This window comes from Neopsephotus bourkii, unplaced genomic scaffold, assembly GCF_033783945.1.
Source record: "Neopsephotus bourkii isolate Nb327-2 ecotype Australia unplaced genomic scaffold, CSIRO-AGI_Nbou_v1 NB_1622, whole genome shotgun sequence".
Taxonomy (NCBI): domain Eukaryota; kingdom Metazoa; phylum Chordata; class Aves; order Psittaciformes; family Psittacidae; genus Neopsephotus; species Neopsephotus bourkii.
The window spans coordinates 125,149-138,608 of record NW_026902097.1 but is presented as its reverse complement, the minus strand read 5'-3'; the positions used below and the strand labels follow the sequence as shown (position 1 = coordinate 138,608).

General features: G+C 48.3%; 1 protein-coding gene across 1 annotated transcript in view; it reads left to right on the top strand.

Annotated features, from left to right (window-relative positions):
- Positions 1-7,645: 7,645 nt before the first annotated feature.
- The window catches only part of STK10 (serine/threonine kinase 10), a 46,078-nt gene continuing 40,263 nt past the window's right edge, over positions 7,646-13,460 (top strand). The window contains exon 1 of the mRNA XM_061372821.1: positions 7,646-7,947. Within this exon, the coding sequence (XP_061228805.1) occupies positions 7,678-7,947 (270 nt within the window). The 5' untranslated portion in view covers positions 7,646-7,677. The remainder of the gene's footprint in view (positions 7,948-13,460) is intronic.

Here is a 13,460-nt window from a genome sequence, read left to right as displayed (position 1 = left end):
CCTTTTGTATGCAGCTCGTTTGTGTGTGCCATGCAACAAACATTCCTATTGTGCAGGATATGGTGCTAGATTTGGTACTGACACACAAAATGCACAGCTCCAACACAAGGATGAGTGACATGAATGTTTTGGGCTTTTTTTTTGTTTTGTTTTTTTCCCCTTTTTATAAAGTCTTTTAGAGCCATATATACTGTTGTGTTAAACATGCTTCTTAACTTTTTCCCCCTCCCTGGCTCCTTCAGTCAGTGAAGAACTCTAGGCCAAAATAACGATGCTGTGAATATCAGGTAACTTTTAAAATGCAGTATGTATTTTATGTTGTATCTCTGTTTCTTGGTTGACAGAGCGCAGTAGTGTGTGCACATGTTCTTAATCAGCTGCAATAGCACAAGCAGGTTCTCTTTAGACTGTTAAATTACGTGGTTTCTTTTTCTCTAAGCCAAGGGAAGATCTTCCGCCATTGAGAGCAAACCACCGTGACCTGCTATCAGAAATGCTGTACACAGTGTCCTGTATTTAAGACAAAAAAGAAACTTCTCTTCCCCTGCATTTGAAAAAATAAAAGTACTCCTGGAAATGCCATGCCTTAAAAAATAAAATGCAGTGTTGCTTTTCTTCTTAAAGGTCTTCAGGAGGGTTTTTAATTGTGAGCTGGAGCTCTACAGCCTTTTCATTACCTGTCTGATAGCCCAGAGGCATGTTTTGCAGTGATTTTGGTGTTTGATGATGTTTTAACTCACAATAGATGTGCAGTTTGTGGAGACGTGCCTGGAGATGTGCTCAGATATCCAGCATCAACCTCTGCTGTGCCCAGCATCTGCTGCCTGCAGATGTGCTCCTGGGGACAGTGCAAGATAATGGATCTGTGTCATTCTCCTATAATTACATTAACTGACATTGCCTTTATTCAAGTCACCACTTTTACAGTCTTAATTAACTACCCAAGGTATCTGGAGTAGGAATAATTTTTGTAGGCCTCTTTGGTCTAATGTTAGCTAAACATTTCAATTATTTTCTCTAAATCTAAGCATAATTTCACGTTTAATTTGTGATGTGAGTTACAAAGAAGCCTGTGACTTTCCTGGAACTCTTTTCCTTTTATACAAATATATTTTTAGGTGTATTTTTTACTCCTTTTACACATGTGTGTCTGTAATCTCTTGTGTATCTATGCATATTCACCCTTTTAACATATGTACTATTATATATGTTTTCTAGCTATAAAATAATATATAATTGCATTTATGTGTGGTTTACATATACCCTGTATATGTAAAGTAACAGCACAAGGGCTTATTTGTGGCTATTTGTTCAGACCCGTGAGACCCTGCCTGCCCCAGCATGGACACAGAAGTTGTTGGAGCTGATCTCCTTGGACACCAGGATTGTAAAACTGCATGTGATCCTTCTGTACCCATCCCTTAGCTGAGGGAAGCCTGTTCACTTTCAAGTAGTAAGAAGGATGTCTGTCTCGGTGGTGCATGTGCTTGTACATAGCCACACCACACGAAGCTGTCCTTAGCATGCAGCTGCAGCATGTTTAGGTGTATGAAGTGGGCTGGGCAACTCCAGGCTGACTTGTCCCAAGGGAAACCCCAAAAGGACATGGATTGTAAGTCAAAAGTGCAGAAGAGTTTAAATGTTCTCAATCAGTGCTGTGACAAGCAGTGCAATGAAATGCTGCTTCATACCCTACAGCATACAGCATTAGGGGAGAAGTCTATGTATGCTTTATAGAGCTATGTTACATAGATGACAGTGTTTCTATTCCTAATTAACATATAATTAATGTTTGTGTCATGTTTTATTGACGTGTATCTCACTATATGACATTGCATAACATGCTATGGTGTGCCCCATGGTGGGTGTTGCACCCTCACTTCATGCCCCATGGCAAGTCCTAATTGCTTTCTGTTGCCTAAAGCTGCATCCCATGTGCCTGTCCTGCTTGGTCTGTGCTCATATGGACCAGTGCTGGGTTAATCCCTGGTTCTGGGCTCCAGAGGCAGCACAAAGGGAAATGGTCTTTAACTGTGAACCTGATTTTGCTGCTGCTTATGCTGGGGCAACTGCCCTGAGCAGGGCAAAACCCTAGAGTCACTCTGGACACTGCAGGGAGCATCTGGCTGAAAACTCAGGGTGGCTGGTCCCTCCAAATCCAGGCTAAAAATGCCAAGGTAGCTTATGGAAAAGGCACTGGACTCATCTCATCGCTGCAGAGTGGTTTGTTATGATCTCTCTCTGGATAATCCCAGAAAGTTGGGATTTCAGCCATGCAGTTTATTTTCTCTGGACTCAGAGCAGTGGCAGAGGTGGGATACCACCCTGCAGGCATAGCCAAGCCTCGCTTCATGGGAGGTCAGTGGTGAGCTTGGAGACTGGAATTGTCTATTCTAATTAGTCCCTTATGCTGCAGCCCTGCTGCTGCGTTAGGGAAGCTCTCTAATGGCAGTGAGTTTGGAGGAGGCTCAGTGGTGTGATGCCCTGTGTGTAAGGTGAGAGGGGGAAATAAATTCACTGGATTGCTGTGCCCAGAGGGTAAACAGTCAATATTTAACACGAGAAACTAAACTGCCTCCTGCTTTCCGTCCACATGGACTTAATTAGATGGTTTTGTTAACAAAGCAAAGAGCGTTTCCTGTCACTGGGCTGTTCCTCACCAGCACGGATGCTGGGAGCTGCCTGAGCCCAGAGCATGGGAGCAGAAAGCTGCCAGTGTGAGTGGCTCCAGTCTCCCCCGCTCCAAACCAGCCTTACTTTGTGTGTGTCTTGAGTGTGGCCAAATGGAAGCACCAGGGAGAAAGGCTCTCGCTAAACCTGTGTGTAACACATTGACAGGACGAGGTGGTGTCTAAAGTACCAAGACAACACCTACTGCAGTACATGGGGCAAGATAATGCTCCATCAGGCTTAGTCCTGGGAGAGGTTTGAGGCACAAGGCTGAAGTCCAAGTTGTATCAGTCCTTCACTGGATGTCAGTCTCTGGTGCTCCCCTGGGCAGAAGAGTGGCGATGTGCAATGGAGAAAACAGGCAGTGGCTTACCTGCAGCACTGGAATTTACTCACCTCCCACAGATTCAGTACATCTCTGGCTGGTGGTTGTAAACTGAGCGCAGGGGGGCAGAGAAGCCAGGCTGTGTTGTCCTCTGCTGGCTAAAGGCTTCCTGTTTGCCTGTTAGGAGCTTGCTGTCCTGCTGGGAGGCTCTTTGTGGTCCCCTTCCTCTTGTTGTTGTTTGTCAAGGCAGGAGACTGCAAACATCTTGAATTCCCCGTAGTGCAGTTGCTAGTTTTTGAGAGGAGGTAGATCCTTAGTTCAGCAAGGCAGCCTTGCACAATATAAATCAGAGAAAGACCCTTAAGTCCAGACTCTCATTGCCTTGACTTGGTCTGGTTTCAAACTGGTGAAATTGGTTCCAAGAATTGCCTCCAGCTGATCCCGAGCATGTTACAGGCCGATGGGGCTCCTCCCTGGCATATGGCTGTTCCTCTGCCGTTTGTAATGACTTGCAGTTGTTGGAGTGATTTGGAACAGCTGGAGTTTGGTGTGGATGGGGGAGTAGGAGCTGTCACAGCCATTCTCCTCCTGCAAAACACTGGCCTTTTAATCAGGCAGCCTGGAGATGAAAGGACGGGATCAACGCAACCTGCGGCTGAAACAGCTTATTCCAGGAAACTGCTCTGATGGCACCGGAGAACTGTGCTCAGGATGGAGGCTTTGATACCTCACTGTGCTGCGAAACCACACAGGAAGCAGGCTGCGAGCCCTGCAGGGCTTACAGGAGAGATGCAATCGCCTGAAACAAAGAACTGAAGAGGATGCTGGTGGTGGAACATGGAGGAGAATTTTCAGTAAGAACAATAACCCGGGATCCTATTAGCAGAAAGAAGAGATCTCCCTTGGTTACTAATGGCTGTCTTGCTAAATGTGCTGCTGGAGCATGCTGAAGTCAGGAGGACGGTGTGAAGCTGTGGCAGAGAGGTCTACAGTCTGTTAATGACTGGTCCTCTACCAGTCTCCTCAGACAGAGGAAGGTGCCTGGCTTACCCCCCCAAAAATCATTTATTCCTATTGCTATCTGACTGTTAAAACAGTTTCAATTCAGACTGTGTGGTAAGTTACAAAGACCTGCTCCTGAAGGCAACAGGAAGAAAACTCCAGCTTCAGTGAGAACAGGCTTCAGTGCAAAATGAATCCTAAAGATTAACTTTGAATTTAGGGGCATTTTCATGGTTTGACTGTAATTTCTGTAATTTTACCCCATCTCCAGAAATATCAGAGTCATCAAATACCTTAAGTTCTTCTTTCTGGATAATGAAGAGAAACATTCTGGCTTCAAGCTAGTTAAAATCAGTCCCTTTATCCCCGTGTACATCCAGCAGCTGAAGGGCAGCTCTGGTGGATGAGCTGCTGTTCAGGATGGTTCTCTATTGGGGCAGAAAGGTTTAGAAACAGATGACAAGCAATGACTTCCTGCTTGGCAAGAATACATGGAACACCAGCCGGTGCCTGCGTCCAAAGAATAAAGGTGACCTCCTGCTATTCGTGCCTGCAGGAAATACCAAAATCCTGGTGCTTCCTGAGGCTGAGCCATGCAGGAGCATGTGGCTGCTGCTGGCTTGGTTCAGGCTGTGCTGGGGGGACCTGCTGACAGCCAGCCCAGCTCCAAGGCTGCTTTGAGAGGTCCTTTCCCATCCTTCCCATGTACAGAATGACTTGCAGGGCTACATCCCACACTTGGCTCCTCTCCTTCCCATATCCAAGTGCTGGTTCTCAGCCGGGAGCCTGGTCCAGAGCAGAGCTGCAGGTTGCATCCAAGAGCAAGGTTGTATCCAGGAGCAAGGTTGTACCCTAGGGGTAACCCTGGCTTTACTACCCCACCACCCTTTACCACCTCACCACAGCCTGCTCTCCTCACTGCTCTTACCTGAAAGGGTTCCAGCGTCTCCCAGCCCGAGCTGTATGTGATGCTGGGGAGGATAAAAAAGAGCATCGGCACGCACTGCACCACCACTCTAGCAAAAATCCATTGGTGAAAATAGATGCTCTGCTCTCTTCCCCCGAGGTAGCCCCATCTGAGGACTTGTTTTGTGGAGAACTCCTAGCTAAGATGGACAGCTTGAGCTGGAAGGAGTGTTTAGATGATTCCTACCTGGCAACAGCTTCAGGGGTGTATTTATCCCGGAGGAGTGAGGTTGGTATTAACAGGGGGACCGTTTGTTTCCCTGCTTTCCTTTTCTATCCAGCAGCATCACAGCCACGTCAGACCCAGGGTCCTTCTTGCACGCCATGAGAAAAGAGCTGGTTCCTTTTACAGGGGTATTGGATGGTGCAGATATCCCTGTACCGACCCCAGGACCTGCAAGGGATGTACCTCATAGGACAGGATGCACACCACAGTGTAGAACTCACAAAAGCAAATTCGTGCCTCACATTTCAGCCCAGCAAGTCAAAGAGCAGCCTGATCTGGTCCTTTTCAGATTGCTCATGTAATGGAGAAGCAATAAAACTGCAAATCTGGAAAACTGAGCTCTTGGGCATCGTCTGTACAAAGCTGAGGACAATAATTAGCAGGATTCATTTTACTTTCAGTGCCCACTGCTCCCAGACAGGTTGCACAGGCAATTAAAACAGAGTGGCAGACAAGAGATACTGTTCAGAATTAGTAGACAGTATTAATAAGATTGCCTGATTTATGAAGAGACATATGTGATTTCTGCATAGAGGCAGTGTTAAAGGTCTCATATTTTTCTGTCTGTTTTCCCTTCCTCCCCACCCCTGGAGGAAAACAACTACTTTTCCAACAGGAACACTGTAAAAAGAACCATTCTTTCCTTTGGAGGTGTCACTTTTAAGTCATAATCCACCATTTTTTTTTTAGTCCTATTTAATTTTCTCCAGTGCAGATCCAACATTTCCATCAAACATCCCCAACAGTGAACAGTCTCTGCAGCCTGGTCTGATCCTGCTCCCCTCAGATCTCTGACAGTGGGGTAAATCCCATGGGAAGAGGTGTCACTCAAGCTGGAGCACCATGGGGGTTTGCACAACCAAGGCAATAGGTTGAAGAGCCACAGGCAGGAGGTAGGGAAGTGTTGGTCTGTGCTGAGGAGGTGCTGCACAGCAGATGTAGGGCTTTGCTTTATCTCTTAACCAGGGCTTTTCTAGTTTCCAGTACGTGACAATGCCTTGTGCACTGTGTCCAGCAGTTACAGTGCAGAGATGGCTGTTTTTAAATGCCCAATTTCATGTTCAAGTTAGCTGTTAGCAAGCTGGACTGCTGTTATGTTTAAATGAGGATTTGTGGCATGGTTTAGGGATGGACTTGGCAGTCCTGGGATAAAGGTTGGACTTGATGATCTTGAAGGTCTTTTCCAATCTAGTTGATTTTATGATTCTCTATAAAATGTTTATCACCCATTTCTCTTCAAACCCAGAATGAGTCCAATCCAGTGCAGTGATAACCATGGAAAGTGCTCTTTAGTCAGGTCAGCACTTCCTTCCCCTTGGGTAACACAGAGGCCTGTGCTGACAGAGTGGTCGTGCTTACACAGTGGGGATGCTCAGGACTGCCTGTCCACAGGATCAGGGGTGCTAAAACAGTGGGAAAATCGAGATTAAAATGTGGAAAGCAGTTGCTCTGATTCTGTTCTGTTCTGTTCTTACTCATGTATTTCCAAATCCAACCTTGTATCAGATCTGATCCAAAGCCCATGAATCTGAGTTTGCGCTCAGTTGTTTTCAGCTTCCTCCTGTTTGAGGGATACACTTGGGTTACATTCTCACCTTGTTCTTCCTCCACCTCAGTGGGGAAAGGGAAGAAATGAGGGAACACTAAACTTTCCTCAAAAAAGGCAACTGAAATTCTCCCACAGCCACCCATTTCCAGGAACTGGAGTTTTAAGTAGCATTTCCAGCTTCAGCACCGCGGGAAACTCCCAGTGCAAATGTGAGGGCTGATTTGTACCACAGTAAACCCAGCACAGACAAGGAGAGGCAACGCTCAGCCCCTGTGCTCTCAGGTGTAATACGTTGGGGACATAATGAGAAACCACCAAACCCGGGTGTTCTCAAAGCGAGAGCTGTGCGGAGTTTCACCTGTATTACACGCACTCGTACGTGAGCAAACACTTGCTGATGGGAGTGGGGCTGGCATCTCCGAGGCTGGTGTAGATGAGCAGCAACCTCCAAGCCCTCAGTTCAAACCCGACGCTCCGAAGCGCGGCTGCACCATCGGGTATTTCCCCTAGGTGTCCCCATTGAATACTCAATTTCAAACCGGGTTTTCGGCGGAGCTGAGGCTTTGCCAGGGAGGAGATGATGAGAACCTTCACACTTAACACCGGTTGGGTCCCATCTCCTCCAAAACAAACTCATGACGGGTACCCGCCGTGCTGACACCCGCAAACCCCCGTTACCGGGCGTTTGAAACTATTGGTGTTGGGCCGTTTCCACGGGAGATGAGCCAGGAGGAGGAGGAAACGTGCTCCTGTCGCTAAGGCTTCCACCTGCGGACCTATCTCCGCGCTCTGCCCGGGCATTGCTCGGCTGTGCCAAGCGGGGCCGTGCCGGGCCGAGCGATGCGAACCGGGGCCATGCGGGGCGGGCGAGGGCGGTGCCGGCTGATGCGGGGCGGGGTCAGCGGGGCCCGCAGGTGGAGCGGCGCCGGCCCCGGCCCCATGTGCGCGGTTGGAGGCGGTTCCGCTCCCCGCTTCCCCGGCGCGCAGCGGCTCGGACCTGCTCGGGGCCGGGACTCGGTTCCCCGCTGCTCCCCGTCCCCGCTCCGCTCCACCATGGCTTTCGCCAATTTCCGCCGCATCCTGCGCCTTTCCACCTTCGAGAAGCGGAGGTCCAAGGAGTACGAGCACGTCCGCCGCGACCTGGACCCCGGCGAGGTGTGGGAGGTGCTGGGGGAGCTGGGAGACGGAGCCTTCGGCAAGGTCTACAAGGTGGGAGCGCAGCGCTTGGCTCGGGGCTGGGGCGGGGGGGAGCGGTGGGTTTAATTCCCCCCTTTCAGTCGCTCGCTTTCGGAGCGGTGCTTTTGTGAGGCGATGTGGTCCTTGCCAAGCCTGGCGGAGCTCTTGGAAGTCAGCGGTCTCGGGCTGCCTCCAAGCTCTGCGGGTCTCCGGGACTGACACTCGTTGTATTCCTGTGGTCCTCGCCGGCGGGAAGCGTACAGCGAGCAGAGGAGCCCAGCTCCTCAGGAGTGGGGCTGTGTCCACTGCTAGGAATGCTTCATCGCTGTGTCAAAGGGCGGGGGGTTCAAGGCCAAATACACTGTTCTTTGCGCTCCAAAGCAACGGTGCTCGTACTGTTACCGGCTCTGAAATCTGTCTTGTGCTACAGCCGAGACTGGAGCCTTTTGGCAGGGGCTAGCTGAAAGAGCAGGTTGGGGATCCAGGCTCCTTGGGGGACCCACGCTACAGGGATAACTTGGGCCGAGAGTGGTGAATTAGCTGTTGGGCAGCTGCGTTTTGGTGGTCTCATCAGATCCCTTAAGAAGGTGTTGCCTTTTCACAGTTGAGGAATAATCAGTAACGATAGAGAAGGCCAGGAAGGGAGCTGGTCTGCTGTGGGTCAGGGCAGAGGTGTTTTACTGCAGTACCCTGGGATCTGTTGTAATGAATTGGTATTTGGTAGAAACTCTATAAAAATGGTCACTAAATATGCATTGAGTCAAAGTTCTAGTGAAGGTTCCTGTCTTACAGTAAAATGCAATTCCTAAAAGTCACCTTTAAATCCCTAATGTAGTCATCCTTCCAAAGGTAGCACTGGTAGCAATCAGAGCTTCTGTTACCAGTTTAGTTGGTGGTGTGTATTGGAAACCCTTTTGCATGTAGCCACGTTCACTCTTTTACTGGATAATTCTTTGCTTATGTTTGCTTATGTTTCTCATCCAATGATGTGAAGGAGGTAGCCGTTGTGAAAGAAGTTAATGACAAGACAAATGAACACTTAAGAGGCATAACTGGTTTAAATCCTGTCTAAACGCGGACAACATCTCTGAAGTGGATGACTTTCAGAATGAAGCTACTTTATACGTGGCTGGTTTGGTTTTGTTGCCATATCCTAATGCCTCTGGTGTTAATTCCAGCCTCAAAACAATAACACAATTAGCAGAGTAAGTTTATGAACTGTAGGCTAAGGATGTCAGCTCCTCAGGTAATGACCTTTCCTCACCTCCATCTACTTCCATCTCCTTTGATCCCCATTTTGACCCAAATGAGAATGTGGATTGCAGTAAACAAAGCAGTGGAGACTACATGTTTATAACCAGAAGCTGACTTCCTCTACAACTAGTACGTTTGGGCAACTGTCTGCTTTTCTGTTGTTTTAACGTGGTTTATCGGGATAGCGGATTAACGTTGTGAAGAAATCAAGGGCTATTTTATTCTTCTTAGTAAAGTTTTAATCCTCCATCTTCTTTGAATCTCCTCTCCACATCTTGGCTCGCCAGTGGGCATGGTTGAGTTTTGAAGAGTTCTCATGCAAGATTTTGTTTGCTTGTTTAAGAATCCTACATCACTTGGGTGCCATGTACTAGAACACCTTATTTTTAGGTAGTAGCCAGTAGCATTATTGCAGAGACATAGTTTCCTGCCATGCTAAGATTTCACTTGCATCTTGTTTTCCGCTGCCCTTCTCAATCTGGAGCAGCACCCTGCGTGCTGATGCACATAGGATGGCGATGTGAAAGATGAAGCTTGCCTTCTTGCTCTGCACAGCTGCCAGAAAAGCCCCAAACAAAACACCCCACTGTGTGCAAGGAGAATGTAGGTGGCCAAGACGCAATGAACAGATTTAATCATTCTCTTGAACTCACTTTAAAGTCAGTTTGCTTTTCACACAAAAGCGATCATTTAGAGCAGCTCTGAGTGTCTGTAGGGCTGTGAGAGTTTCAGGATGTTTGAATGAAGTTCCTGTCTGTCTGCTGCCCCTTTCCCACACACGGAAGTGCAGGGAGATGATATAATCCACCTATGCCTACATCCTGCCCTACGTACCATATGTTATACTTGCTCTGAAGAGCCTGAGCAGTGCAAAAGAGTGGGATTTGTATGCTGAAGAGTATGACCTGGGAGAAATTTAGACGTGGGTAGAAGAAAAAATGTGCTTGTTTTAGTATTATAAGACCAGGTTTGAGCAGGACGAAGGGGTGCTGGGCTGGGTAATGGTTTCATTGCCCTGCAGAACACTGTCAGGGAGCTGTGTCTTGGACTCCCCATGCACTCAGCTGAGCAAACTTGAACTGGTTTGACACAGTATGAAAGAAAAGTAGGACAGGCTTAATTTAAATATATATTAATTAAAAATAACCAGATCTGTATTGGAGGCTGAAATGCATGCAGCAGGCCATAAGAAACCTGCAGCCAGCAGAAACTACTGGGATTTCCCTGGTTTTGTACAAAAGCCTTTTTCAGCAGAAGAGGACCCTGATGGTATGAGGAAACAGTGAAACTCGTTGCAGAGGGTAATGAAGCTGAAAAGTAGGAAGGGGGTGGGGAGAAACTGTTTCTTTCTAGCTCTCATTCTAGTAATGTCTTGGTTTGGGTAAGTCCAGCAGGTATGATAAGGAAGCGATAGCAGCCCATAGATAGCAACATGCTCTGTGCCAAATACACCTTGTTACTCCCCTCATGCAAAGCTCCCTAAATTGATGCTCTTAAATCATTCATTAGGCCAGCAGCTGGGAGCTGTGACCCATGTGTGCTAGCCTGGGCAGGCTGCAGCACCTCTAGGGTTGTGAGCCTATAAAAATACAAGTTCCTAACTCAGATTTCTCTTTCTTCAGAAACACCTAAGATACAATCCATAGAATATATGGTGGTGGCTTTATCAGTTTGAAGTTAACTGTTTGTTTGTGTGTGCAGGGAGGGAGAAGTGGTAGTGGCACCCTAGAGAGCTGTGTTGGTGAAGCAACGCCCTGCTGATCTCGGGGCCATGCAGATGCTCAGCATGAAGCCAGCAGTGCAGGCTGCTGTGGGCTGGCTGCTCGGAGCTGCTATATCGCATCTCGGTCCTGCAAAACCTAACAGTTGGTGCAGCATTTACTATTGCAGGTAGTTGTGTGCCTGTCAGCAGGAATAGATGTGCAGGGCTCTTCTGGGCATTGAGAACTCACGAGCTAGCAGGGGATGGACTGGATCTTACAAGAGCATAGGCTCAGCCTTGGGATTGGATTGTTCTGCTGTGCTCATGTCTCTTGTGAAACGGTATCTCCCCTTCCCAGCCTGCGGATGGGGATGCTGGCCCCTGATAAGGCTTTCTCTTCATAGGGTGGGGAGCATGGGCTGCTGTGCTGCCCGCAGCCCCCAGTGCAGCCGGAACTCAAACTTGCCCTCCAACGGCTCCGTGTGCGGGTTCCCAGAGAGATATCACTGAGCCCCATGTCACAGTGCCTCACAGCTGTGCCTTTTATGTTGTTGTTCTTATTTCTTCTTCAGATAACGGCTTGGGTTATCTGATCTGTGAGGGTGGTATTGCTGCTGTACATGCTGCACACTGTAAGTGCTCCCTTTTGAAATGTGGGTAATAAGACTGATTTTTAAATGTTGTGCAGCTGCTCTATAAGCCTGGCTTTCACAGTGATGGGCCTGGAAGACCATCCCTGTCACCTGCAGACCTCTGTCTGCTCACCAGCTGAACCTGCACTGTTCTGGCTTTGCATGAGTCTGCTCCAGTGACATGGGCTCAGCTCTTGTTGGTTTGATTCATGGGGGATTTAACATGTAATTCCTGGAAAGGGTGTCACTGAGAGATGCTAATCTGCTGAGTTAGCTTAAAAAAATGAAAGAGAGGAAGTTAACAAAGGGGGGTGGTGGAGTTTCAGTTGATTGTAACTATGGCAGCAAAAGAAAAAGAAGAAAGATTAAATCATTGTCCCTTAGAATGGCTGAAAGGTTTTCGTACAATGTTTCAGCTGGGGAGGGAAGAGGAATGGGAAGACGCCACTCTTCTGGGCAGGCAGTGGCCCAACAGTGTTAAACCTGATAGAACTTTAAGCTCAGTGTTCACTTGAAACTCACTTTGAAACATGTGATGCCCCGTCTGTGCTGAAGTCCAAATGAAGCTTGTCCCTTCAGAGCCAAGGCTGTATGAGTGTGGCAAGGGAGAGGATACATCTCCATGGCCTAAATATTTTGTTAATGAGTTCAGTGCCATGGCCCAGAGCTTGGCAGTGCTGCTGACAGCGGGAGCTGTGGGCAGCAGCATGGAAGAGAAAGCTTAGATGAAGGCTTTGAGCCTTTCACCCTCTAGCGCGTGGCAGTCGTTGTTCCTTAGAAAAATCCCTGCTCAGCACATCCCATAATTCTTAATATTTTTATTTTTATTTTCTTTGAACATGCTGTTTCCTTGGAAAAAAAGATTCTTTTTCTCACCTTTGCGATGCTGCTGCGTGTAGAGCTGGGGTTCTCCTCATGAGTCTCAAGTCAAACCCATCCTTGCTGCCATACTGCTTGGTTGCAGGTCCTGGGTGGCACCAGCACTGCCAGCCTTGCTTAGCCTCAAGTCCTGGGAGAAAAGGAATTCGGCTACGAAGAGCGAAGTCACTTAAAACATATTCTTTGACACCCTGAGGTAATGGGTACTTGTTGACAAACTTGGCTCTCCAAGGCAGCAGGAGTGGTGCAGGCTTGTGGTTTGCCAGGGCTGGGTGCTGCAAACCACAGGCACAGTGAACTGCTGCCTCGCTCAACATAGCCCATCTGCTTCAGCAGCTGGGCCTGAGCATCACTGTGCTGATGAACCTGCTTAGCTCCTCTTGGAGAGGCGAATGCAGTCACATTCAGGATCGGTGTCTCTATGTGCTGTCTCTGGGATGAGGGGTTGGAAGGGGGCCCTTGTGAAGAGCAGAGTGTTGCCACTTAGTGCTGCTGGAGTTGAATTAACTGACTTCTGCCTCCTGGCCATAGAAAGGCACCTCACTTCCACCCCTGAATGTCATCTCTTCAAAACAGAATGCTTTTCCAATCCAACATACGGGAACCTTCTTGACATTTTCCCTTCCTATGCTGACACCTGCCTGTGCTTGTGTCCCCATGGCTCTTATTCTCATTCAACCAAACAAACTGTTTGTGTGGTATTTCAGTAGGTGGAAAGGACAGTGCAGCAAGTTGTGCCCCAGCAAAACCAGCTGCTGGTGGTGGACCTCAGTGCTTGCTGTTGTTGTCGAGCCTGCCTGCCCTGCATTTCTCTCTTGACAAGTGCAGGAGTGCTGCTGGGTGTCCTCCCTGGGCAGGCTGGTGCTGCAGAGATAGCAAAGGTCTCATCAGTTCTTTATTCTTCTACTGGGGCCTTTTCTCACACAAAGGGAAAGTGCTGACACAGACATGCCTGCTACAACAGCCTGTCTAAGCCATCTTGGGCATAGCAAGCACTCAGCCTTAGCTCACTATGTACCGAATTGGAGCAGAAAGCTGCTGGGAAGCTCAGAAGTGGCTGCATGGGGTTCTCCCCACCA